General features: G+C 41.1%; 1 protein-coding gene across 3 annotated transcripts in view; it reads right to left on the bottom strand.

Annotated features, from left to right (window-relative positions):
- The window catches only part of LOC134099652 (ZP domain-containing protein-like), a 126,109-nt gene that overhangs the window by 48,923 nt on the left and 50,589 nt on the right, over positions 1 to 26,597 (bottom strand). For all 3 annotated transcript variants that reach the window (XM_062552600.1, XM_062552599.1, XM_062552601.1), the window contains 3 exons: positions 26,473 to 26,547; positions 5,291 to 5,385; positions 5,120 to 5,168 (listed from right to left, as the gene is read on the bottom strand). In XM_062552600.1, the coding sequence (XP_062408584.1) occupies positions 5,120 to 5,168; positions 5,291 to 5,385; positions 26,473 to 26,533 (205 nt within the window). In that variant the 5' untranslated portion in view covers positions 26,534 to 26,547. The remainder of the gene's footprint in view (positions 1 to 5,119; positions 5,169 to 5,290; positions 5,386 to 26,472; positions 26,548 to 26,597) is intronic.

The raw sequence follows: 26,597 nt of genomic DNA, 5'->3' as shown, positions 1-26,597 counted from the left end.
TTCCAATCAACTACTACAGTGGGTTATTCATCAAACGTCTGTCAAAAAAAGAAGCAAACATCGAGTATGTTATTAATTATAAGGCCACCATAATTTAAATTATATCCATATAGTATTGGGGAGACATTCTGTTGTGTTTTGCGAGTAAATGCAGGTGGCAAATAGTATATAAATGGAATACAGCTCTTAAAAAATCGCATGGAGGTCTGATTTGAATGACATCTAGCTAAACCAATCAGATCATGTAAATACCATTAGAATTAACTTAGCTTGGCTGTTAGCCTGGGGCCTGTACAACGAAGGGAGCTCAACCTACCCAAATGTAACCCAGGGTTACTTTGTTAAACCGGGGTTGACAAAACCTGGTTATCTTCATTGGTATTAATCGGTACTACGACGAGGAGTAAGAAGTTGGTTTGTTGAACTAGGGTTAACCTCATCGGAGTTGGTGCACGTTCACATAAAATGGGCGGGTTGCAGCGCAAAGCCACCACTTTTAATGATGACGCGATCACGTTATTTTACCGATAAGGAATGCGCAATGATTATAAAAAGTTGTGAGGAATTAACCCTCTAAGCGCCACAGGCGACTATAGTCGACAAGATGCGGTACAGAATAAAACGACCGATTTTGTCAAATAGGGTGTCAAATTTTGTTCAAACTCCCTGCCACTAGTTGGCAGACATGTCATACTACGTCCCCGACTCAGAATTACGTCATGCTTCTATACAAAATATTCGAGCAAGGGCACTTTAAAGGGATAGTTCGGGTTTTAAGACACGAAGTTATATGGGTTCCCTGTCAGCAACGTTGTGCATCAGCAATGACTTACCCCCCGACAGCGTCCTGTGAGCCGAGATCCAGCCGGTTTTTGATCGTTTTTAATGCTGAAGAAAGTAGTCCGGCAAGTTTCTGGGGTCACGAAAGTAAAGTGTTTTTCTTCTCAAAACCATATGCGTTGAAAAGAGTGATATATTTGCACCACAAAAACGTTGTCCAGCTGTCAGTAGCGCGCAGTGATAGGAATCGAGAAAAATAGTGCCAAGATAACGAGGTTTGAATTTTTCCTGGACAACGTTTTTGTGGTGCAAATATATCACTCTTTTGAACACGTATGGTTTTGAGAAGAAAAACACTTTACTTTCGTGACCCCAGAAACTTGCCGGACTACTTTCTTCAGCATCAAAAACCGGCTGGATCTCAGCTCACAGGACGCTGTCGGGGGGTAAGTCATTGCTGATGCACAACGTTGCTGACAGGGAACCCATATAACTTTGTGTCTTAAAACCCGAACTATCCCTTTAAACCAGTGCGAAATATAAGCTGAGCTAGTTTGCGTGTGAGCCATTGTATCAGAGCAGTATTGTGAACGTAAACGAGTATTAGCATTAGATAATCGTCTAAACACATCAAAAAAGTTTACCAGGAATGAAGTGTTGGGTCTTCTGTTCACTGACAGTGATTCTGAAGGGAAATATCTGCCTTCAGAAGATGACGGGGATTTGTTTATTCACACGCGTCTCTGCCTAGCAAGCAATGCTCCAGCTGGACAACATGGAGATAAGTCATACACCAAGCACAAACGTGGATCTTTTGCCCAATGTCAGTGTTATGGACAGTATTTCACCTGTTGTAGGTGTTCATAGGGAAGTTAGCAGACCCTCATCAGACGTGTTAGTTGTGTGGAGAATGAAAGTGCGTCGGAGCACTGCCTTTTTATCGCGCTAGCCATCCGTCTTCACGTCTTCCATGTGCCTCTCCATATTGCGAGGACGGTAAACGTGATGAATAGCCTTTGTCTAATAATAATGGGTATATTGGTATGGAGGTCGAAGTGTACATAGGAGAGCTATGGGGCAACATAGCAGCAGTTTGGGGAGTCACAACGAGAATGATTTGAGAATAGAGCCATGCTGATTCACTCCACTCGGGAGGCGCGTGTGGCAGCTGTCGTCAGACAAAATAGGCTACAGGTCTAGGCAGTGTGGGGTAGTTTTTATGTTATGCTTTGCAATGAGAAGTACCATGAAACAGTTAGCAGACCGTCGTCAGACGTGTTAGTTGTGTGGAGAACGAGAGTGGCGTCGGGGCACTGTGTTTTTTTGTTATCGCGCTAGCCATAGGCCTCGACAGTGTCAGTGTGCCTCTCCATAATCGAGAGGACGGTAAACGTGGTGGAGCCTTGTCTTGTCTAATATCAATAGATGTGTAAAGCCTACCTTACATTGACAGACTTTGCAAAGATTTGGAAAAGATTTTTGAAAGACTAGAGTCTCAGACCCTCTCACATCTAAAGACAATTCATTGAGTTTTTGTCACAGTCTAGTCACAGGCCAGTCTCAGATTAGGATTTTGCAAAGACTGTGGGTCACTTTTTACAAGACTGCTAGATTCCTTCAAATTATTTCCATCGTGCAATAGGCTACACGTCATCATTAACAGGAACTCACATGATAGCTTACTGTGTGATAGCCTACTGTGTGACATCATTAACAGATATAGAGTTGTTCTGTCTCTTGGAATAGCCGACTAATAAATTATAAGAAATGAAATAACAAATAATCATAGGCTACAGCCGTTGCCTATTTTGCCCCTTCCTGTTTTCGTGTTCGCGCGAGGTTACTAGTGGTTTTTAATGTTCACGTCACTATTTGCATGAGCCACGACTGAAAAGACTTCCGATAATATCAAACATGTTTGATATTGTCGTAACGGCAAAACTAGAAAAAGACTGACTCCGACGGACTTAAAACCGCTAAGATTGGCACCTTACACTAAACGATTTAAGCCTACCTTACATTGCCAGACTTTGCAAAGATTTGGAAAAGATTTTCTAAAGACTACAGTCTCAGTAACCTGACTTTCACCAGATCCTGTAGTTCGCTGTCTGCTTCACACAAGGATCTGGGACTTCTCGATAGGAGATGTATTTCTGAAACATCCTCGCATGTGATTCGATAAACCACTTGCCTGTTATCTTGAATGACGTGCTAGGCTTCTTCAAGCTCTTGCCAAACCCGGTCGGAAGAAGAGTAAAAACATCCTTGCCACCAATAAATGTCTTCAAAACTATTCTCTGTTAATCTTTTAAAGAATGAATACTCGATAGATTCGACAAAACGGTTGAAATAGCAGAATCAATGTCAGCACAAGACTCCTCGCTGCGTGCCGCCATTGTTATTTGAATCAAACACTCGCTTCGGCGCTCCTGATTGGTTGCTTATTTTTTGAGCACTGGCCCAGGGGTTTGGATTGCCCTAGCGTCCAGACCCTTGTGTGGAGCTCAGCGAAACGCCTCTGGTGGAGCATGGCGGAACTACAAGGGTCTGGCGAGAGTCAGGCTACAGTCTCAGACCCTCTCACATCTAAAGACAATTCATTGAGTTTTTAGTCACAGACTAGTCACAGGCCAGTCTCAGATTAGGATTTTGCAAAGACTGTGGGTCACTATTTACAAGACTGCTGCTAGATTCCTTCAAATTATTTCCATCGTGCACTAGGCTACACGTCATCATCAACAGGAACTCACGTGATAGCCTACTCATATCAAAGTCATTTTTCGCGTTTCTGCAGCATTGTTTCATGTGTGACATCCCTAACAGATATAGAGCTGTTCTGTCACGTAGAATAATTAGACTAATAATTCATATGAAATGAAACAACAAAAAAATCATATTTGCCCTTTCCTGTTTCGTGTTGGAGCTAGGTCATGATTGGTCTTTAATGTTCACGTCACTATTTGCATGAGCCACGACCAGGCCACGACTGAAAAGACTTCCGATAATATCAAACATGTTTGATATTGTCGTAACGGCAAAACTAGAAAAAGACTGACTCCGACGGACTGAAAACCGCTAAGATTGGCACCTTACACTAAACGATTTAGATGACGGGAGCGCGCCGAGATTCTAGTACAACTGCCAAGATTTCCGGTTCCGGATTTCCCGATTTTGGAAATTTAGTCGCCGACTGTTAAAACAGGCCAAAATCGTGCAATGTAAGCCAGCCTTAAAGACAATTCATTGAGTTTTTAGTCACAGTCTAGTCACAGGCCAGTCTCAGATTAGGATTTTGCAAAGACGGTGGGTCACTATTTACAAGACTGCTGCTAGATTCCTTCAAATTATTTCCATCGTGCAAGAGGCTACACGTCATCATTAAAGTGTAAGTTTGGCGGAAATTGAACATTGAGTTCCTCTTCTGTCTATTATGCTCTGCTGTGGTCTAGTCACCAACTGATATGAACGGCTTGAAGAAAAAGAAGAATGGATTTTGGCGTGACATTTCTTGTGTCTGCGTGAGAGCGTGAGATTGATGCTGAAATCGTGAGTGTCACGGCGGGAGCGTGAGAGTTGGCAACCCTGTTTCTTATAATTTATTAGTCGGCTATTCTTCGAGACAGAACAACTTTATATCTGTTAGTGATGTCACACATCAAACAATGCTACAGAAACGCGAAAAAATTACTTTGATATGAGTAGGATTATCATGTTTAATCTGTTGTCTGTTGTGCTTGACACATACATTGATGAAAATTAACCAAATTTGGTGGGCATGTGTGTTGCTCATCCACATGCCCACCAACAAATACGTGTAGCTTTGTTAGATTCCGCAAATGTCACGGGTCCGTACCGCAGGTGCTCGGGCCCGCCATCGCCGCTTGCGGCTATATTTACTTTTGTAACCGATTAATTAACAGAAAACTTAGTCACAAGTGTGATGCTAGCAGGCGAGATGCTAATGGCCAAACCAATTCAATGATCTATAGGCTGGAGCTAAAAGTTGTATCGCCAGACTCACAGAACGGCTGGATGAACGGGAAAAAGGTAATAATTGTTTTGCTCAAGGGGAGGTGGAAAATTAGCTTAATGGTGGAATATCCCTTTAACAACGTTTCTGTAACTATGAAATTAGAAACGAAATACATTTATCCTGTAAACCAATGCATGTCCATGAAATTCCATACACATCACAACATATGCCTGAACTCTTGTGATATCATTCCAAATGTTTTTAACCTTTTTTAATCTTATTAATTTTATTCATTAGATCTAACTGATTCTATTAATAAAACTAAAATTATTATTGCATTTCTCATAGGGCCACATGTGTCCTTACCTGCGCTAAGTTCTCCCGTGACAGTGCCTGGACCAGGTGGGTTGCCATCCTGAAATATGGGACAAACACACACAATGTACACATAATATTTAGACAAGACGTGTGAACAGATAAGAAACTTGCACTTTACTGCAATCGAATCTTGATCCACAGGCAGTACAGATGAAGTACCTGGGATCCCCATGTCCAGTCCTCCGGATTCCTACGGACCCTGGTGCCGAGCGTCATATAGGGGACCACCTCTGGGCCGGACAAGGTGCTGGTGACTGCAGGGGGAGAGACAGCAGCAACATTCATCAGTAAACCTTATCATAGAATAAATAGTCTAAATAATTGTACCCTTTTTTCATTTATTATGACCACTACTAATGCTAGCAGTCCAGACCAGTCAGAGATTCTGGAGAGCACCCTGCGCGTCTGCCATCTGAAGACAAACGGAAAAGCGAAAGTTGTGTGCGTTCATTTGCCAATGTCTTGTGACAAGAGGATGCGCGAAGCACACATAATTTGACATATTGAATCACTACGACAACCAATTGTGACGGAGACCATTTAATTTGTCTCACACAATTAAGAGGCCACCAAATGCGAATCAGAATTCAGAAGCAAAAGCAGCTTTGCGCCTATATCTTGTAATGTACAGGTTTAAAATTGTATTCAAATGTGTCATGCTGAATCACAGGCACAGTCTTTGCATGTATGCCATTTTTTGCAATTCTGTCCACAGGGGATGCTCCAACTGACACATTTCCATAGCAAATGCAGCTAATGTGCAGTACTGTTTACATTCACACACACTCACACAAGTATGAGAACAAACACACATCGCAAAAGCACACTCAGGCACTATGGTAGTGTATTGAATAGTCTGTGAAAGCCACGGTAGCCAAAGAACCTTTGCAGCATTGCAAACACTCGAGACACGGAGACACGCTGAACATAAATTTGTTACGTTGAGTGCACAGTGCCCCAACACTTTCTGTCAAATGCCCTGTGATCAGGATAGCTGTGCGGTGTGGTGGAAAGCAGGAAGGCTGCGCCGGATAGATGCCAAATTAGGGTTTTCCTCGTTTATTCAGCAAAAAAAGGTGTTATAAAGAATAAGTACTTAATCAATAATCAAAAATATAACTTATAATAGAAAACAAAACAAAATACTGGTCATAGACAGGATCCAATAATAAACTCAGATGGTGCTCTCCACAGATCAACCAAACATAGACTGCCTAACCATTCCGAAACTCAGGCCTTTCAGTAGCCCAGCAGCAACCATTAGTCCAAACAAAATGAATTATGCAACAATCATGGCATTTGTCAATAAACATTTGCTAAACATGTACATTCCTTACACAAGACTTATAACGACATTATAATTCCATTATTTCCCGTCAAACAATGAATTGAAAATTACACTGGCAAAGTCCCCCTCTCACTTTAAGTGCGATGGTATGCGTGACACAAAGCCACGCAAGGGGAACCTCCCCGGTAAGTCTGTACAAAGTCCTTTTCCCTGTAATGTTTGAATGAGATGTATGAGCATAATTGTCTGTCTCTACTTCTACTCAACTGGCCACGTGAGCAGAAGTAACTGATGCGTTGTTGCATTTGTTTGTTTGTGTTCACAGACGCCGCTGCCATTGAATCCAAAGTGTGTATCTCATAATTTTGACTTTTTATCTCAAAATTTTGACTTTTTATCTCATAATTTTGACTTTGTATCTCAAAATTTTGACTTTGTATCTCAAAATGTTTACTTAGCATAAACGTATTTTTTTATTTCCCTGGCGGAAATGGGCTTCCATAGAAATGTCAGTATATAGAATGAATAAATAATTATATATACATGTGTGTGTGTGTGTGTGTGTGTGTGTGTGTGTGTGTGTGTGTTTCAAATAAGTAAGTAACCCAGATAACAATTTCCTTTGGGCCGGATCCGCATAAAAGCCTTTAGATCCGCATGTAGCGGACCTACCGTATCTGACTGTGGGCCAGATGTGGCCCACACACAATAAGCGGACCCGTATTGCAGATCCGTACAACACAGAATAAGCAGACCCGTGTCAGTGCCACACAATAAGCGGACCTGTATTGCAGTTCCGTACCACACACAAGAAACGGACCCGTACCACACACAAGAGGCGGACCCGTATTGCAGATCCGTACCACACACAAGAAGCGGACCTGTACCACACACAATAAGCGGTCTGCAATAGGGAACCTAAGTGACGCGCATCTACTTCCGGCCCATTGGACCTAAATCGTGAAAATTTATGAACGGGAGTCAATGGAGAGATAATAATTATTTGTTGGTCCCGTTCGAATTGTACTGTGCATTTCACATGTGTGTGCGAATTTAAAAGATAATTTTTCACGTAAATAAAGTAGGCCTACTGTTATTCAATAGACTTTAAAAGTTATGTTAGTTTTGTGTGAATCCGCCCAGTGGACTACATGTTTCGTCTCAAACGATGTACGTCACCAACATTAAACGAGCAGCTCGCTAGTTATAGTTAGCTGTTATGCTAGTTAGCGGTTACATCTTGCTGCCAACTATGTCACTTTACTGTAGTTTATGTACAGTCTATGGACGAATACAACTTATTTGGAGTGTTTAATGCTCTGACTCATGGTATTTTCACCGGCAAGGGGGGAAGCTCAAATAAGACCTGCTGTTGCTGGTGCCGGTGGCTGTGCCTGTGAGGTGGGCTAACGGGACTGATGTGTTTGTAGTCGATGGAATTATGATATTTCACAATGTTGTATCTAGGGCAGGGGTCGGCAATTAAGTTTGGCCTCGGGCCAGATATTTTCCAAGCCATTACATAGCGGGCCACAAGTTCACAACCAAAACAATGGCTAATTTAATTCATTAATATGGAGGAGGTAAAAATGATAGGCGCTCTTGAAATGTCAGAGCAGAGACATGTTGTAATACAGTAATTTGACAATGAGTGTCGCTAATGACCTGTACTGCCACCTAGTGTCTGCTTGTAGTTCCGGTTGTATCCTGCTCAATAAACACGTTGATACTGCAATAGGTTATGGGCCCAGAGCATCGCTAAAGCTGTGTTACACGGAGATTTGTGATAGATAAACGGTGTTGTGGAATTCACAATGGAAGATAAGCTGTTTATAGAGAAGCTGAGTGGACCAGAGAACTGGGCAACGTGGAAATTTCAGATTGAACATTTTCTGAGAGCGAAAGGACTATGGGGCATGGTAATGGAGACGGATATCCTAGCCCACGATGCTAACGCACACGCACAAACTGAATTCGCAAAACGGAGAGAGAAGGCATATGTTAGTCCTGAATGTAAGTACACCCCAATTGTATCTGATAACGAGCTGCAAGACTCCAAAAGAGGTGTGGGACACGCTAAAAGGACATTTTGACAGAGATACGTTGGCAAATAAATTGTTCCTGAAGAAAAAATATTTCAGATGTGAAATGAAGGAAGGAGAAAAATTAAATGAACATTTAAAACGAATGAAGGAGCTTACTGATCAGCTAGGAACAATAGGTGCTGTGATTGAAGAAGAAGACTCCTGGGTAGCTTACCGACAAGCTATGCTACAATTGTCACTGCGCTAGAAACAAAGATAGACAATTTGACACTGCAATTTGTTCAGCAAGCATTAATAAATGAAGAGCAAAAACGAGTGAATGCTACTGATAACTTCAATGAGGCTACATCAGGTGGTGCATCAGCCATGTCATCACAGTTTCGTCAAGATATGCAAGCTAACTCTAAGGCAGTGGGAGCTGAAAGACCCAGCTCATGGAGATGTTACAAATGCGGGAAAGAAGGTCATATAAAGCGTGACTGTCCAAGTTGGAAAAAGAAAAATAAAACTCACAAGGCCAAAAGCATGATGTGTGAAGATGCAGAAGACTCGTCTGAATGTGCCTTTGTCGCTAATGAGGCAAACCTGACCGAGAAGCCTCAACAGGTTCAATGGTTGATTGATTCAGGAGCATCAAAGCACATGACATGTGATAAAGAAATTCTTCAAGACTACCAGCAATTTTCAAAAGCACAGTCTGTGAAACTCGGAGATGGCAGGGTGGTTGACGCCCTAGGACTTGGCAATGTGAGACTGAGAATGACTTTTAGAGTCAGTAATGTGAAAAATGTCACAATGTATGACGTGCTGTATGTTCCAAAGCTATCTGGGAATCTTTTCTCAGTGGGAGCTGCTACAAGAAAAGGGAACACAGTGCAGTTCATGAAGTCTCGCTGCTACATACGTTGGAAAGATGGAACGCTTCAAGGAATGGGAACACAAAGATCTGATGGACTGTATCAGCTGGACATCGAAGGAAGTTTGTCTGTCTGTTGCATCAAGTGCATCAGTATCAGCCAGCCTGTGGCACCAGCGCTTGGGTCACACCACAAAGCTGAAGGAATTGAAAGATCTGGTGAACGGAGTGGACTTCTCTGCAGACAAAGAGGTTCCTTTCTGTGAAGGATGTGTGGAGGGCAAGCTCTCTAGAAAACCGTTCAAGCCAGTGGGAGAAATACGTTCCAAACGCAAGTTGCAGCTGATCCATAGTGACGTCTGTGGTCCCATGCAGACCGAATCTATAGGTGGAGCAAAGTACTTTGTGACTTTTATCGATGATTACTCTAGATGCTGCAAAGTATACTTTCTGAAACAGAAAAGTAAAGTGAAGTCCTGAGCAAATTCAAGGAATTTGAGAAAACATTCTCCAATGACTGTGGGCAGAATGTCACAAAACTGAGAACAGACAACGGAGGTGAATACACATCGAAGGAGTTTCAAGAATATTTGAAGGCTCAAGGTATTCAACATGAGTTGACTGTACCTCACTCACCACAGCGAAACGGAGTTGCAGAAAGGAAGAATAGGACATTAATAGAAGCAGCTAGAAGTATGCTGTCTCATGCAAAGTTGCCGAAGATGTACTGGGCAGAGGCTGTAGCAACTGCAGCTTACATACAGAACAGGCTGCCAACATCTCTCCTGAAGCAAGAGACACCCTACTAGAGATGGTGTGGAAAAAAACCTGATTTGAGTCACATGAGAGTGTTTGGCTGTGTTGCTTATGCACATATCCCTGACATTGAAAGAAGGAAACTGGACAAGAAAGCTGTGAAGCTTCGTTTCATGGGATATGCAAACAACGCGAAAGGCTATCGTCTGTTTGATGAGGAGAAAAGGAGGATTCTAATTCGTCGTGATGTCATCTTTAATGAATCAGACTTTGACTGGAATCAGGAAGTGGAAGTAACCTGTTCAGAGAACGAGGTAACTCTGAACACAGATGAGTGTGAAACACAAGACGATGAGGTCACTGTCGATGGCGTCGTTGAAGCAGCTAGAGAAGGCGGCAGAGTCAGAAGGGCTCAGAGGAGATATGGATATGAGGAGTTTGCTGATATAGTGACTGTTGATCATTATGCAAATGTATGTTGTGTTACAGAGCCAAGCACACTGAAAGAAGCAATGAAGAGTCCTAATGCAAAGGAATGGCAGGAAGCGGCTGACTTGGAATATGAGTCTCTGATGGAAAATGAAACGTGGGACTTAGTGGATTTACCAAAGGATAGGAAGGCCATAGGATCAAGATGGGTGTTCAAAGTCAAGCATCATAGTGATGGACGAGTAGAGAGGTACAAATGCAGACTCGTTGCCAAGGGTTACTCACAGTTGTATGGTGCTGACTATGATGAAACATTTTCACCCGTGGTACGATTCAGCTCAATTCGTACATTACTGTCTTATGCCATCCAGAACAATCTACATGTGCACCAGATGGATGTTGTGACTGCATTCCTAAATGGTCACTTGGAAGAAGAAATCTACATGGAGCAACCAGAGGGATACATCACACCAGGGCAGGAACACCTTGTGTGCAAATTGAATAGGTCAATCTATGGACTTAAGCAGTCTCCGCGCTGTTGGAGCAAGGCTTTCACGGAGTACATGAAAGACATTGGATTCAAACAGAGCACATCAGACCCCAGTGTGTTTGTGAGATCAAGACAAGAGCTTGAGATACTGGCTGTTTATGTGGATGATCTAATTCTCATTACTGAGTCAATTGCAAGCATGAACGAGCTAAAAATTTCTCTGAAGAAGCGCTACAAGATGAAGGACATGGGTGAACTGTCTTATATTCTGGGCATCTCTGTTGTCCAAGACAAAGCAAAGAACTGTGTCTATCTTCACCAGAAGAATTACATTGAAGCCATTCTTCAGAAATATGGAATGAACAATGCAAATCCTGTTGCAACCCCTGCTGATGCCAATGTGAAATTGAAAAAAAGTGATGGTGTCAGTAAGCCTGTGAACCAAAGCAACTATCAGTCGATGGTAGGAAGTCTGCTGTATGCTGCAATGGCTACACGACCAGACATAGCTCAAGCAGTGAGTGCTGTGTCAAAGTTCAACGCAAGTCCAGATACTGCACATCTGACTGCAGTGAAGAGAATTCTTCGGTACTTGAAAGGTACAGCAAACCTTGCTCTCAATAGACAGGTCATTTGCTCAACTTTTTGGGCCTAGTTTTCTGTCAAAGTTTCTCAATGGATTCCTGGTCAGAACCCCTATTGAAACAGATTAAGACTTGGGGCATGTTAAATTTTGTCCAAAAATTCAAGATGGCCGCCGTATGGGCAATTCCATATCAGTTGGAACAGGTCCAACACCATGGTCCTCAGTTTTTCCTGATTTTTGGTCAAAATGTTTCTCCATGTCTCATTAGAGGAAAACCAAAATTTTAGCTTGGTATCTTGTTTAGTTTCTGAGATATGGCTCTTCAAATGTGGATAGACGTGTCCTAAAAAAAGGCTGAAAATGCCTGTATTTAATGAGCACCACTTTTTTTAAACCCCTCTCCTGTCTTAAGCCTACCATATTATTTTCTAAAAATTTGAACACTGGGGCAGTACCCTGTTTAGTTGTCCAATATCACAAAGGAATTATAGTCCTTCCCACCATTGAAGACTTATTCATCGAAACAAACCCATATATTTTTTTAAAGCAATGAAAAACAAAAAAACTGTTTTTGTTCTCTTATGGTCATGAATGGATAGCACTCACATTTTTAAAACTTTACATATATATAGTCCATGAGTAAGAGAACATGTTGAAAAAACATGTTGCCTTTTTTCAAGGACAAGATGAAATGCAAATCCAACAGTTGTTTTCTCCTGCAATAGTATGCCACTTTGTAGACCATGTGAATGTGGTAGATCCGACCTGTCCATTTTAACCCTTTCATGCACGCATTATGAAAAAAAGTGTCTAGATTTTTTTAGTATTGATTTTATTACTCTATATGAGCCCAATATTGAAAATCAGTTGGAATTTTTTAAAAATATGCTTTTATATAGAAGTTATGTTATTGTCCACGTATGTGGACAGTGCGCAACAAAGGGGTAAAAAAGAATAAAATGTAATGACAGAAAATGTGGCAACTATGGCCCCCTACTTCCTCCATACTACCCACCCAGCCCTCTACTACCCCCATACTACTCACCCACCTCTCTACTACCTCCATACTACCCGCCCAACCCCTCTACTACCCCCATTATTGCTCACCAACCCTCACCCACCCCTCTACTACCCCCATATTACCCACCTCTACTACCACCACTACCCAACCACCCCTCTACTACATCCCTACTACCCACCCCTCTACTACTAATCCACCCACCCCTCTGGTACTCTCATACCCACCCCTCTACTACTCACCCACCCCTCTACTACCCCCATATTACCATACCACCTTGGCATTACCACATGTAATTAGGTCATTATTTATAAATATGTTTACCAAATGTTTGTTTCTTAGTAATTTAAAGCAATTAAAATCATATTTGAAAAAAAAAAAGAAAAAAAAAGTCCTAGTTACAAAATCTAATTTTTGGCCATTTAACTCCTCTGTTGCGCAACGTCCACATACGTGGACAGTTGCTTTTTAGGGTCTACAAACTCCATTTTACATCCGATTTAATTTCTGAAAACATAGAGTTGTTCAACACACTCTCCTGTACAGCATAATATTTTTTTTTACGTGATTTTGCCTTCTTGAGTACTAGATTTGTACAGATATGCCTGGAGCATTCAGCATATGGCCATTACTGTCACTCATGTTGAATTGATGATGTCATCAAGCAGTCAATATTCCAAATACAAGATGATACATATTGTTAATATATTGCCAAGGACCTACTAAAACTGCCCTGAAGTGGATTGGTGTATATCAACATGATACATAAGTAGAAAACAGAGTTAAAGTTACTGTCCACGCATGTGGACGTTGCGCATGAAAGGGTTAATATCCCCTCAGTACATGTCTGAAGTTAGAAAAAATGAAAAATTCTCTTGGCTGAAGGAGGTGTTGGTTTGATTTTTATGAACCTCCTAGAAGGACAATATGGGGTTTAAACCCATTTTTTTCTGTTTGAGGGATCGGAATGCCATCCTATAAACAGGATAAAAATGTTATATCCCATTTTTACTCTTTATTGACCCCTTAGAATATGTCCAAAAGTTGTCAAAAATGAAAAAGGCGACTAAATTGGCCAAGTGGATCAAGTCACACAAGGCTAAACATTTAATATAAGACAGATGAGATACTGAGGGAGAACACTGTGAAATGTATAACCCCTGTTACGATGGCCTTTGAACCCACTGTGTTAACTGAGGTTAAGGGCTAAAAACCACCAACCACCGATCCGGTGGTCTCCAACTTTTTCATATCTCTTGATAAAAATTTGAGACTTGAAACTCATACATGTTGTTCTTCTCTTCAAAGCGGCTTTTTGAGACCATCCATAACTTCCTGTGATAACCGGAAGTTGGTTTAAAACAGGAAGTACACTTTAAAAAGGCTGTATCTCTGGGAAAAAAACCCAAAAAAGCTGTTGAGGCCTACACTTTTTGGTCAAGTTAAACCCTAAGGGCGATTTTTTTTTACAGTATGTCATACAAAGTGGGTACCACTCAACTCCAAATGGTCTGAAACATACTCCTACACAATCTCTCAAACCATGATTTTGGCCTCAACACTTTGGCCCCAACAGCTTTTTGTTTTTTTTCCCCAGAGATACAGCCTTTTTAAAGTTTACTTCCTGTTTTAAACCAACTTCCGGTTATCACAGGAAGTCATGGATGGTCTCAAAAACCACTTTGAAGAGATGAACAACATATATGAGTTTTAAGTCTCTATACATTTTCTATCAAGAGATATGAAAAAGTTGGAGACCACCGGATCGGTGGTTGGTGGTTTTTAGCCCTTAACCTCAGTTAGGGACACAGTGGGTTCAAAGGCCATCGTAAAGGGTTTTACATTTCACAGTGTTCTCCCTCAGTATCTCATCTGTCTTATATTACATTTTTAGCTTTGTGTGACTTGATCCACTTGGCCCCTCAATTTAGTCGCCTTTTTCATTTTTGACAACTTTTGGACATATTCTAAGGGATCAATAAAGAGTAAAAATGGGATATAACATTTTTATCCTGTTTACAGGATGGCAATCTGATCCCTCAAACATAAAAAATGGGGTTAAACCCCATAATGTCCTTCTAGGAGGTTCATAAAAATCAAACCAACACCTCCTTCAGCCAAGACAATTTTTCATTTTTTCTAACTTCAGACATGTACTGAGGGGATATTAAAATGGACAGGTCGGATCTACCACATTCACATGATCTACAAAGTGGCATACTATTGCAGGAGAAAAGAACTGTTGGATTTGCATTTCATCTTGTCCTTGAAAAAAGGCAATGAAATTGGCATTTTTAGGAAAAAACACAATTTTGGCCATCTTTGAAGGCTCATAGCCTCGAAATACGAAAACTTACCATCTCAATTTTTTTTAACATGTTCTCTTACTCATGGACTATATATATGTAAAGTTTTAAAAATGTGAGTGCTATCCATTCATGACCATAAGAGAACAAAAACAGTTTTTTTTGTTTTTCATTGCTTTAAAAAAAATATGGGTTTGTTTCGATGAATAAGTCTTCAATGGTGGGAAGGACTATAATTCCTTTGTGATATTGGACAACTAAACAGGGTACTGCCCCAGTGTTCAAATTTTTAGAAAATAATATGGTAGGCTTAAGACAGGAGAGGGGTTTAAAAAAAAGTGGTGCTCATTAAATACAGGCATTTTCAGCCTTTTTTTAGGACACGTCTATCCACTTTTGAAGAGCCATATCTCAGAAACTAAACAAGATACCAAGCTAAAATTTTGGTTTTCCTCTAATGAGACACGGAGGAACATTTTGACCAAAAATCAGGAAAAACTGAGGACCATGGTGTCGGACCTGTTCCAACTGATATGGAATTGCCCATACGGCGGCCATCTTGAATTTTTGGACAAAATTTAACATGCCCCAAGTCTTCATCTGTTTCAATAGGGGTTCTGACCAGGAATCCATTGAGAAAACTTTGACAGAAAACTAGGCCCAAAAAGTTGAGCAAATGACCTGTCTACAAGTATGAACGGTCAGAGTCTGGATCCTTGATCGGCTTCTCAGATGCTGATTGGGCTGGTGATCAGGATGACTGCCGCTCAACAACCAACAACATATTCTTACTGAGTGGAGGAGCAGTGAGTTGGCTTAGCAAGAAACAGGCAACAGTTGCACTTTCAACAGCTGAAGCTGAATATGTAGCACTCAGTCATGCTGCTCAAGATGGAACCTGGCTGAGACGACTACTGAATGATCTCAGAATGGATCCTACGCCTACAATGATCCTGGAGGACAACCAAGGAGCCATTGCAATAGCGAAGAATCCAGTGGATCACTCAAGAACTAAGCACATAGACATTCGCTACCACTACATCCGTGAATGTGTGCAGAATGGGCAAAAAGAACTAGAGTATTGTCCAACAAATGACATGAAGGCAGATATCTTGACCAAACCACTGACCAAACAGAAGTTTGAGTATCTTAGGAGAGGGATTGGGCTTTTCCCTGTTTAGCTGTGTAATGTAATTTCTAGTATTGGCACTGTTTTTGTGTTAAGTAAGAAAACGTAAAGGTAAATGGAGTAAGAAAAAGGAATCTTACAAGTGTTTGTGTTGTTTAGTTTAAAATAACAAGTATTGTGACATTATACTTTATGTGAAGGAGAGTACGACTCTTTGTAATATAATTTAGTATGAAGCAGGGCTGTAGTACTCGAGTCCGGTTTTTTATGGTCTTGGACTTGTCTCGGACTCGCTGGTATCTGACTTGGACTTGTCTCGGTCTCGGCCACTGGTCTTGCCAAATATGGCTCTTGGTCTTGACCGAGTCCATTCTTGTCTTTGTCTAGAGTGAAGCTATTGTAATTTAGTTGCTCAAATGCTCAGTACTAGTACCTAGCAGTGGTAATAGTAGTAGATTGGTGTTTGTATCAGTTGTAACTAAGGTATCACCTTATATCATTCTGTTTTCTTTAGATTAGATTATGTGATATCAAGGGGAATGGTTATACTTACAAATCCTGGGTGGGTATTTAGATCAGCAAATAATAATCCAAAATGATTGTCTTTATACTGTCATGCATGAAACTTGCTTTTTTCTGTCCTGGACTCGGTCTTGACTCGGTCTTGAGTCTTTTGGACTCGGTCTGTCTTGGACTTGAACCTCTTTGGACTCGGTCTTGACTTGGTCTCGACCGGTCCTGGTCTTGGACTTGTCTTGGACTCGACAAAGGTGGTCTTGACTACAGCCCTAGTATGAAGTGCCTTAATGCCATTGTAAAATTTAGTGGGAGTGTTGTAATACAGTAATTTGACAATGAGTGTCGCTAATGACCTGTACTGCCACCTAGTGTCTGCTTGTAGTTCCGGTTGTATCCTGCTCAATAAACGCGTTGATACTGCAATATGACATTCAAGCAGGCTGATGTAGGTTAAATTTGTCGACTGGTCATTGGGGGCGCTATTATATGCCTGTGTGTTTAAAAAAAGAATAAAAAAAAACACCAGAAAAACATTTCCACGCGTTGCTGTTAGCTGTCAAAAAATGGCACTATCAAAAAACCTGAAGAGAAAAGTTAACAGCGAAAACAGGGTCTTTAATGATGAATGGACAGAGAACTATGCCTTCATCCTCCCTAATTTTATTAATGCAAAGCCCACATGCCTGATCTGTAAAAACTAACGAGGGTGTCTCTGCATGGAAAGAGTAGGCTACAAGACGGCACCACGAAACTAAGCATGCTAAAAGGTTACGTTCCTAAATAACACGCACGCTATGTTTGAAACTTGTGTTTTACTTTTCACAGTTCTATGTGCGTAAATTGCCTGTTTGATGTCAGGCCTGTTTAAAAGAAGTCGTGTTTTAATTATCACCATAAGCCTATGTCCGTTGTTTGAATGACAACATGTGTTTTAGGGACTAGCTTGGAATTTGAGAACCAGCGATGTCCACTGACTTCATTCGTTTTTGCATGTTGTGCGTTCACGCTGCACCTCGCTGCGTGCTTCTTCACTCAGATGAAACAAACAGCTAAGCTTTTAGATTGATTGAAATTCTTCTGTTCTGGAAAGTTAGCCTACGTTTCAAAATAAAGAGCATTTTTGAGACTGGCAGTCCGATTTATAAAGTGTTTTTTTTTTTTCCATTCTCTGGTTCAAAAGATCTCACGGGCCAGATGTTTTTCACGGGCCAGATGTTTTTGCTTGCGGGCCGCCTATTGCCGACCCCTGTTCTAGGGTGACCAGACGTCCCGGTTTTCCTGGGACAGTCCCGATTTTGAGTGGCGTGTCCCAAGTCCCGACAAAAGCCTGTCGGGACGCTAATATGTCCCGGTTTTCACCAACCACTATTGAAGTGTGGTTTTAATATAGCCTGATCACTACCTAAACCCATGTAGAAACTAGCATAAAGCGTCCGACGTATGATTTGTGTGTGTGTGTGTGTGTGATCGTGCGCCAGTCAATCGCAACAGTCTGCACAATCTTTGCAGTCAACGTTACATTGTTTCATTGCCTCGTTTTAATGGCTAGCAGGTTACGCTACGACAATGCTGAGAAAGTCATCATTCTCAATAACTTATTAGCCCGTGAGCCAGAGGGTTGGTCGTTACCAAAAAGGTGGCAAACCATACCTTTTCTGAAAGCCTGGAATCTCAGCTTTTCAATGATGTATAATGGCCATCTGACAAGAGTAGCTGTTTAGAGTTATCACACATAATGTAAACTAAGGTTGAGAAAATAATATGGCTTTCGTTTTCAAAAAATGTTTTCATGGATAGCAGGCTCTCTGGATAATAGGTGAGGAATGTTTAGGAATCAGACAGTGCAGGCCCTAATCTCTGACTGAAAGATGCACAGAATTTGTGCATTTACACAGCAATATTTAGAACATTTCTAAATACCCCCACTACCGTTTGGGCTTAAGGACGGCTATGAAAAAAAAATGTTGACGTTACATTTGGTCACGCACAAGGTGTCCCGGTTTTAGTTCAGAGAAATCTGGTCACCCTATGTAATTCACTAGTTATGGGCGATTCTACCGAATTCGTGCAAATTGCTGTCCCGGAACCAAAAAACTAATTTAAAAAGCATTAGTGTAGGAAATTGTTTGATAATGAAATAATATAAGCAAATACCAATCAAAACCCAAAGTAATATTTGATGTAGCTGCAAGCTTTATATATAAAATATCATCATTTATATGGTGCTTTCTATTGAGAGGTGGTTGGCCCGAACGCTAAGGTCTGAATTTTACCATTGAAAAATAAATATGAAATATTTTTTTTCATTTTTTAATCATTATTTTTAGAAGTATCGTTTTGAATACTTCTGATAATTGAAACAAAAAATATATATTTATTTGATATTTTCAGAAAAAATCATGAATAATCATGTAAAAAATGCTGTCCCGCATTTTCACGTCACTACCGAAACATTGCACAGTTTGGTCAATGATATGATACTGCTTTAAGTCACTCCCCTCCTTTTTGGACCAGGAAGTTTTGCCTGCACCTCTCTCCCTCATGCTGGCATGGTGAGTACAGTAGGCGTTACTTGAGAATGGCCGTTTCCCTCACGCGTTGCCTAATTCACGCTCGGCGTGAAATGTATTACAGCTGTATTACAACTTACCGCCACAAGGTGGCAGTACAGTCCGCTGTAGCATTGCTGCGGTGTGATTGATACTGTAGCCCAGTTCTACTCATTCAATAGGCGGCCAGGAAGCAACCTCTAAGTGGCCCAGCCCACATAGTTTTAACTGAAATGTGAGCTAGAGAAAAATATATTTTGCGAGCTTTCGAAAATGCCAACAGAAATCCCTATTAGCCTAGTCACCTACAGACTGCAACACTACAACTCTTTTATTGTTTAGTTTTTTTCGGGTGTTTGTAAATTCAGCCTGGCACTCTGAAAATGTTCGCAAGGCACTGCACTTCGAAAAAGACGAGCATGAACTAACAAACTATTTGTCATAGGCCTAGTTCAAAATTGCCATTAACACAAGCAGCAGATTAAAATAACACTGTATGTTTCATTCGAGAGTTTGACAACGGTGAGGATGATTAGCACTATGCAAACAAATGTTATTGAGTTAGACTGCCTCTCCGTAATCTGGGTCTCCGTAATCTGACTTCCTCAATCCTCATGAATGTAATTCTGTAATTTCTCTTTGGATAGCTATCTATCTATCCAATGGATTCAGTTTAGTTTTCAGGGGACAAAAACGCTATTTGACAGCTTGGTTTGATAAGTGCTGGGGACATACATTTTATATGATCTTAACGATGTTGAGGACTGTTGCGTTTCTGACTCTGCTGCGCCGTTGCCGCCAGAACCAGTTTTAAATGCACAGGCCTACTAGGCTATATTTAGGTTACTTTATCAGCTTTGTACTTGAATGGCTCATTCCGAGGAGAATGAAGGCTAGTTTGCTAGCTTCTATCATGTCCTCAGGACTCGGCTCGCCACCCCCCCCCCCCCCCAAAAAAAAAAAAAAAAAACGAAACCAGAGCCAGGCCAGAGTGATGCTGAAATCGCATAGGCCTACCGGTCTGTGTCCCAAGTAGGCTAGTTCATTCTAACTCCACGAAAATTACCACCGCTGGTCAGTTTGCTTTGGTTTGTGGAGTAATCCATATGGATTGGTGAAAATGTGCTTTAGACTTACTTTCTCGGGGGGCAGAGACATTTTTCAATGTGGTCTAGGCCTATGAAATACAGTAGCCAAAGCATAAATCTTTTAATCGTAGTTCCATGGGCTATTCGAAATTGCGCTCTGATCAGCGGAGGACGGGAGCCGTAATATTGGTCGTTTATCGAAGAACAGTAGCCTACCATGCCTTACCATTATCTTTGATATTTCAGTGCATGGTTTTGACTAGTTTGACAGTTGCCAAAAATATAAGGGATTCAGTCAGTCGAGTTTATTTGATATTCGCGGCATACACTTGAAACACACGATCAAAACTTCTGACATGCATACTGACGACTGTCCCTTAGAGTCTAATGCTCTGTCAATCTCAGACTCTCACAAAATTAAGGAAGCAAGTAAAATGCAAGATGCACGGGAAGTAGGAGTATGAATGATGTAGCCTACGTTTCTTAAAGGTTGTCGAAATGTTTCTTTCGGGGGAAACACGTCCGGCATGGTCCAGCAACATATCGTTATAGTCATTCATTCACCACATGATAAAATGCAGTCTAGCTTGACGTACAGTAGCCAACGGTAGGCCTATGCCTATCTCTGAATCAACATGAACATGAGTAGCCTACCTATATCTAAGTTGCTAGAACTTTATTTTGCGTAGCTATGTATTAAAGACATTTTATTTTCAGTTGTCAAAAGTGATGGGGACAAAATCTGTGATAACAAAAAGTGTTAAAATGACGCCTATCTATCTATCTATCTATCTATCTATCTAACGTTCAGTTTCACTTGCGCAAAAAGACGAGCATGAACTTTGCGAGGTTATCCGGTTCCTCAAATTGGTGAGGGTTCTGTTACATCTGCGATCAAGTGATTTGAAACATAGAAAATATTATAACAATTAGTCTAGTCTAGTCTTTGACTTTTGAGTCGTTTTCCAAGCATCTATGCCGTGCCGACGATGGCTACTACAAAGCGATTCTAACAGGGCTCCGAAATGGGCACTGGCAGGATATGTCGGACTGCCGAAATGTAACCGGGCAGCAGCATCAAGTGTTGGAAGCTAACTGTACCATCCCCCCTCTGTGAGCTGACCTCTGTGCCTTAGAACACGAATTAAAAAATCCCCCAACCACCAAGAGCAGTTTCACACATCATTAGCAACAGCAATCTTTTGTATAGGCTATGTTGAGTGTGCGTCTGCAACAGTGAGCCTACTCCTTTTCGGCTTTCGGAAACAGCAGCATCATTTTCGCCGGGGACCGGGTAGCCTATGTCTCCACCACTTTTTATGACGAACGATTTTGTCCCCACCACTTTTTAAATGTTTATCAATTCATCAAAAAAGTTGGTGCCCACCAGTGATGCGCGGGTACGTGTCTGAAAGGCCCGCGCCGCCCCGCCGTTTACAACTAACCCGACCGCAACTCAGACCGCAAAAAATAATTATTGAAATACTGTACCCGACCCGCTTCCCGACCCGCTCATTGTAAAAATTAGTCTAACTTAGTCGTCGAGCTACGCATTGAGCTACGCAAAACTGGTATCTCATGCATGTAAACAATATAGGCCAGGGGTCTCCAACGTGGTGCCCGCGGGCACCAGGTAGCCCGCGAGACGCATATGAGGCGCCCGCAGCGCACCTTCTAAAAATAGCCCACAAGTCGTCTGCAGATCACCCTCTAAAGACATCCTCCGTTGTGACGTTTTTAATCATTTAAACCAGGGGTCTCCAACGTGGTGCCCGCGGGCACCAGGTAGCCCGCGAGACGCATATGAGGCGCCCGCAGCGCACCTTCTAAAAATAGCCCACAAGTCGTCTGCAGATCACCCTCTAAAGACATCCTCCGTTGTGACGTTTTTAATCATTTAAACCATTTTAAGAATGTATGTAGACAACAATATGTAGCCTTAACTACATTAACATTAACTTGATATTGGTGGTGATACCTTAAGTTGTAGGCCTAGCTGGTTAACTTTTAGCCTTTGGCTCAGAATACCTTTCCCATTCAATCGACAACGGAAGTGGAGCGCATATACATGCTGCTCGCACACATGCAGAAAAAACAAGCTCGCTCGTCTGGTGTAGCAAATGGAATCATGTCTTCGCTAAAGTTCTGTGCCCATTCCGTGTTTGTCCCATATGGTTCGGTTCGTGCATGATTGTTCAAGGGCTGAAAAACGTTTGCTTTACTGTAGCGCACGGGCCTTTTCTCCTCCGTGTAGCGCTGGAAATCGTGTGGCATGTAGGCTATGCCATGATCCAATTAACCTACCGGGCGCAACATGTTGTCAGATCATGGAGATGTGCAATAACTATAAAATGCGTCTTCATAAGTTAGGGAAGGTGGTGTTGGTGATTGCTATTGAAATGTAAAAAAAACAGTTGTCCACTGAAATCAGAACTTAAACAGCCTCAAAATTCTTAATGGTGAGTATTACCTTAAAAATGTAGCTAACCTAAATTATTAGTTGCACAAAACTTTTTTTTTTTGTTAATATTAGGTTCCCCATGCAAACTTTGAAATGAACAAACTGAACAAGATGCTGGTAGTGTTGCATATTGATATTAAAATATTGAAGAATCAGATGAAAATACAGTTGTTTAAAATATATAAAGGCGTATGGGCCTACAGCACATAATATTGATAATTTGACATTGTAAATCACCCACTATTTAGGAGGGTTACCCTCGCATAAAAGGTTGTGAGGGGCTGTTCGTTTCAAATGGGTAGCCCTCCATATGATTTGAGTTCTTCGGGTAGCCCTCATCCCCAAAAAGGTTGGAGACCCCTGATATAGGCCTAATAGCCTAGTGATTTCTCAGAATTTGGGAAACATGCATTTAGTCTAGGCCTACCTTTTTTTGTTCCGTGTCAGCATTCATCCAAAAATTAGGCTATTTGACTCAACATTGAACATAATTAGCCTAAGGATTTTCCTATACAAATTCTGTTTCAGCTGTTCCTCACGTGAATGCGTTGAGGCTCCCAAGCATGAAATGCAGACATAGAATAGCCTATTACAGTATTACTATTAAGAAACTCTTTATTAACGTCTTCATCAATGGACCAAAACAAAAATCAAAACCAAAACCCATAGAGCCCGATTGAGTGCGTCATTGCTCCGCGATTATAAATTGCAGCGAGATGAAACCTCTTGTTGCAAATTATCAGACTTGAGAAGCACACATCGCATCAGTAACTTCGCTGCTCAGTAGCCGAATCGAGGAGGCCAGCAGTTCGAGAAAAAAGTTGCAGATCATAGACAAAGAAAGCATATGCTCTGAGAACAGAACACAACTGCATGTCAAGTAGGGATGTAACGGTATGAAAATTTAACCCCACGGTTATAGTGACCAAAATTATCACGGTTTTCGGTATAATCACGGTATTTTTAAAAAAAAATGTGATGGTGTTTATTACATTAAAAATATAGGCAAACCCTTATTGCCTTCAGCAGGATACCGATCATTCACAGCAATGGCAATCCTTGTCTCTGCTCAACCCTCCACACACACAGAAAATGGCTTGTCCTGTTTCTATTGCATATTTTGAATTCATAAACTTTATATATTTTGCTAATAGTTTATATGTTAGGATCTGCATAGTTACTTATAGCTAAAAATATTCAGTAATTTGAATACTTCATATTGATTTTTAAACTATTACACTTGTCTTTAATTACAGGGGTGTTGTGTAGTCTAATTGAGTGCCTGTCACTTTAAGAGATACGTGAAGTAATTATATTAACCTTCTTTCGGTTTTAGGAGAGTAGCACGCATAGTTCAAGGATATCCGTTTTCATTGAATAAAATGAATGTTCAAAAAATTAACAACTCAAAGAAAATATTGCTGGGATCATAGAAAAGATAAGTGTCTTGCAATGTTAACTTAGGGTGACCAGATTTGAGTTTGCAAAAAAGAGGACACTTCAGCAGGGGGGGGGGCTATGCACCTAACACGTGCATTCATACAATTGTGTCAACATACTGTACATGGTGATATACAGTATGATAATGAGCTTTATTGGCCGGCCCAACACTAACAGAAAAACACTGCCTCAAAAGGCTATTTTGTAGTTGAAAGTTTTAAATGTGCAAAAACAAACTATACATTTGTAGGCTATACAATGTAAAGTATAGTCACAACAATGGTAAAACAAAAATAATAAAAAATAAAACCTAATTGCACAAAATGCCTAATTGCACAAAAATTTTAAAGTTGAAAAGTTGTCCAATGGCTGATACTTTTCAGTCCTCCTAAACTGCCTGCTTTGCACTGATCTCGACCGAGACGAAAACATGGAAATTACGTTTCAATTCGTCAGTGAACTTGCACTTGCGTTTCTGCATGGCTGAAGATGCCGGATAGTTTTGCGCGTTGCCAGTGGTAAGTAAAAAAGGAAGTGTGCGCTGATGAGGTGGGTGAATAACCAATTAAATGTTTAGGCCGAGAATATCGACCAATGACGGTAGCTCTAAGGTCAGGCTCTACACTTCAACTCTATAGAGCTCCACAGTCCCACCCACAGCCTTGTCCGGAAGTAAAAATCCAATACAATTTCTCCATTGACAACTGGAGAATAAGCCATAAAATCGTAACCGTCCATGGTAGACTTAAAACCAGCTACGATGTGACTAAGCGATTATATCTGCTCATATAGATGTCAACAGTTAACGGGGGCATCAACCTTGTTTTGAGAAAACAATGTTTTATTCACGATTTAACGAGAGAGTACTACACTACCCAACACCCTACCGTGTAAAACTGGTGAAAGCAGAGCCTTTGATTGGTAGAGATCGCCGTTGCCATGGCAATCCCAAACAAACTGTACTCAACTTTTCCCGCGCCTATCGTCCAGCTTCGTCTCGCTGGAACTTCAAAACATAAAATGGCTGCAGGGCTGTCAGGACCGATGTGTGGTCTTCCGAAAAAGAACGGGTTTCTCATCTTGAAGGTTGAATTTACTCAATGGAAACGGTAGGAAGTAACCATCCTCTTTTCTTAGATTAATATGGAACCATGTTAAACTATCGTTAGGCTGCAAATGTTGGAAATGTGTGTACGTTTGCAAAGCATCACGGGATTTGAGTTTTCTAATTCGGAATTTAAGATATGTACACAGTCTTGTACCTTTCGCTTTTTTTACATTTTCTGTTCATTTTTTCACTCGAAATTATAAGTTATATGCTTATGAGTCACATCGTAGCTGGTTAGCCTAAGGCATGGTCTAAAACTCTTTATATACGGATTTTTCCAGAAGTCAATGGGAGAAATGAATGAGAAATTTACTTCCGGACAAGTACCTCTCTCGGAGGAGGGGCGGGACTGTGGAGCTCTATGCAAAGCGAACTGTAGGGGGAGGGCATGATTAGCCTACTATGCGAATGAAAGAGAGAGCAATGCAAATTCGGTGAAAACACGTTAGGCTAGAATAACAAAATCCCGGACGATTCTGAAATTCCGCCCGGACACATTTTTAGGTTTCAAAAAGAGGACATGTCCGGGCAAAAGAGGACGTCTGGTCACAGTTAACTTCTATGATTTGGTGAGCACTAGGCTACTGTAGACATGACCCGTGAGCTAACGGAATAGTTACCTAGATGGAACTCTCTCAACCTGTAAGAGTTTGCCAATAGGCTGTGTAGCTTTTTTCGGAAATTGAATTAAACACTAGGCCTAGATGAACTAAATTCCATAGCCTACTGTAGGTAGGTTACCGTGGCATTGTGCTCACTTTTTCCTCGGTTGGAAATGTTAAATTGGCTGCTTATAGCTTAACTTATGATTTGGAGTTTGGTACAGTATATCTGTTATATCCAATGAGTGACACCCAGCGCTCAACATAACACTTCACGGCATTCTCCTGATAACGTTAGTGGAATAGCCTAGATTTAATGTGAATGTGTAGGCCTACATAAAAAGACGCAGAGTGGCTATGATACAGCGCACGTTTTGGGGTGAAAATGTTGCGCCCTTTAAAAGCAGGTGTAGGTTATCCGAATCATGGTTAAATCCATCAATTAGACAACAGAATTAGTAAGGTAAAGTTTTGTTCCATAGTAGCCTACGAGCTTGTATCAAAAGCAGGCCCGGATGAAACTGGGAAGAATTAAACACGCGGTCACCACACCGTAGTATCAACCGTGATAATAATGATATTCGAAATGAACACGGTAATTGTTATCGTCAACATTTTTATCAGTGCGAGTATCACTAAACATTTTAATAAGAAGATTTGGAAAAGCTTACCTGGCACCATTAAGAGACACAATTGAAGTAGAAGCATCGTCTGTTGTTCTTTTCTGAACATCTTGAGATCTCCACCTGAAAACAGAACAATGATTTTATGTATTTTAGGTTGATTTTACTAACTA

The sequence above is a fragment of the Sardina pilchardus genome, chromosome 13 (genome assembly GCF_963854185.1).
Source record: "Sardina pilchardus chromosome 13, fSarPil1.1, whole genome shotgun sequence".
Taxonomy (NCBI): Eukaryota; Metazoa; Chordata; class Actinopteri; order Clupeiformes; family Clupeidae; genus Sardina; species Sardina pilchardus.
The sequence above is the reverse complement of the archived record's forward strand: the minus strand, read 5'-3'. Positions and strand labels throughout refer to the sequence as shown.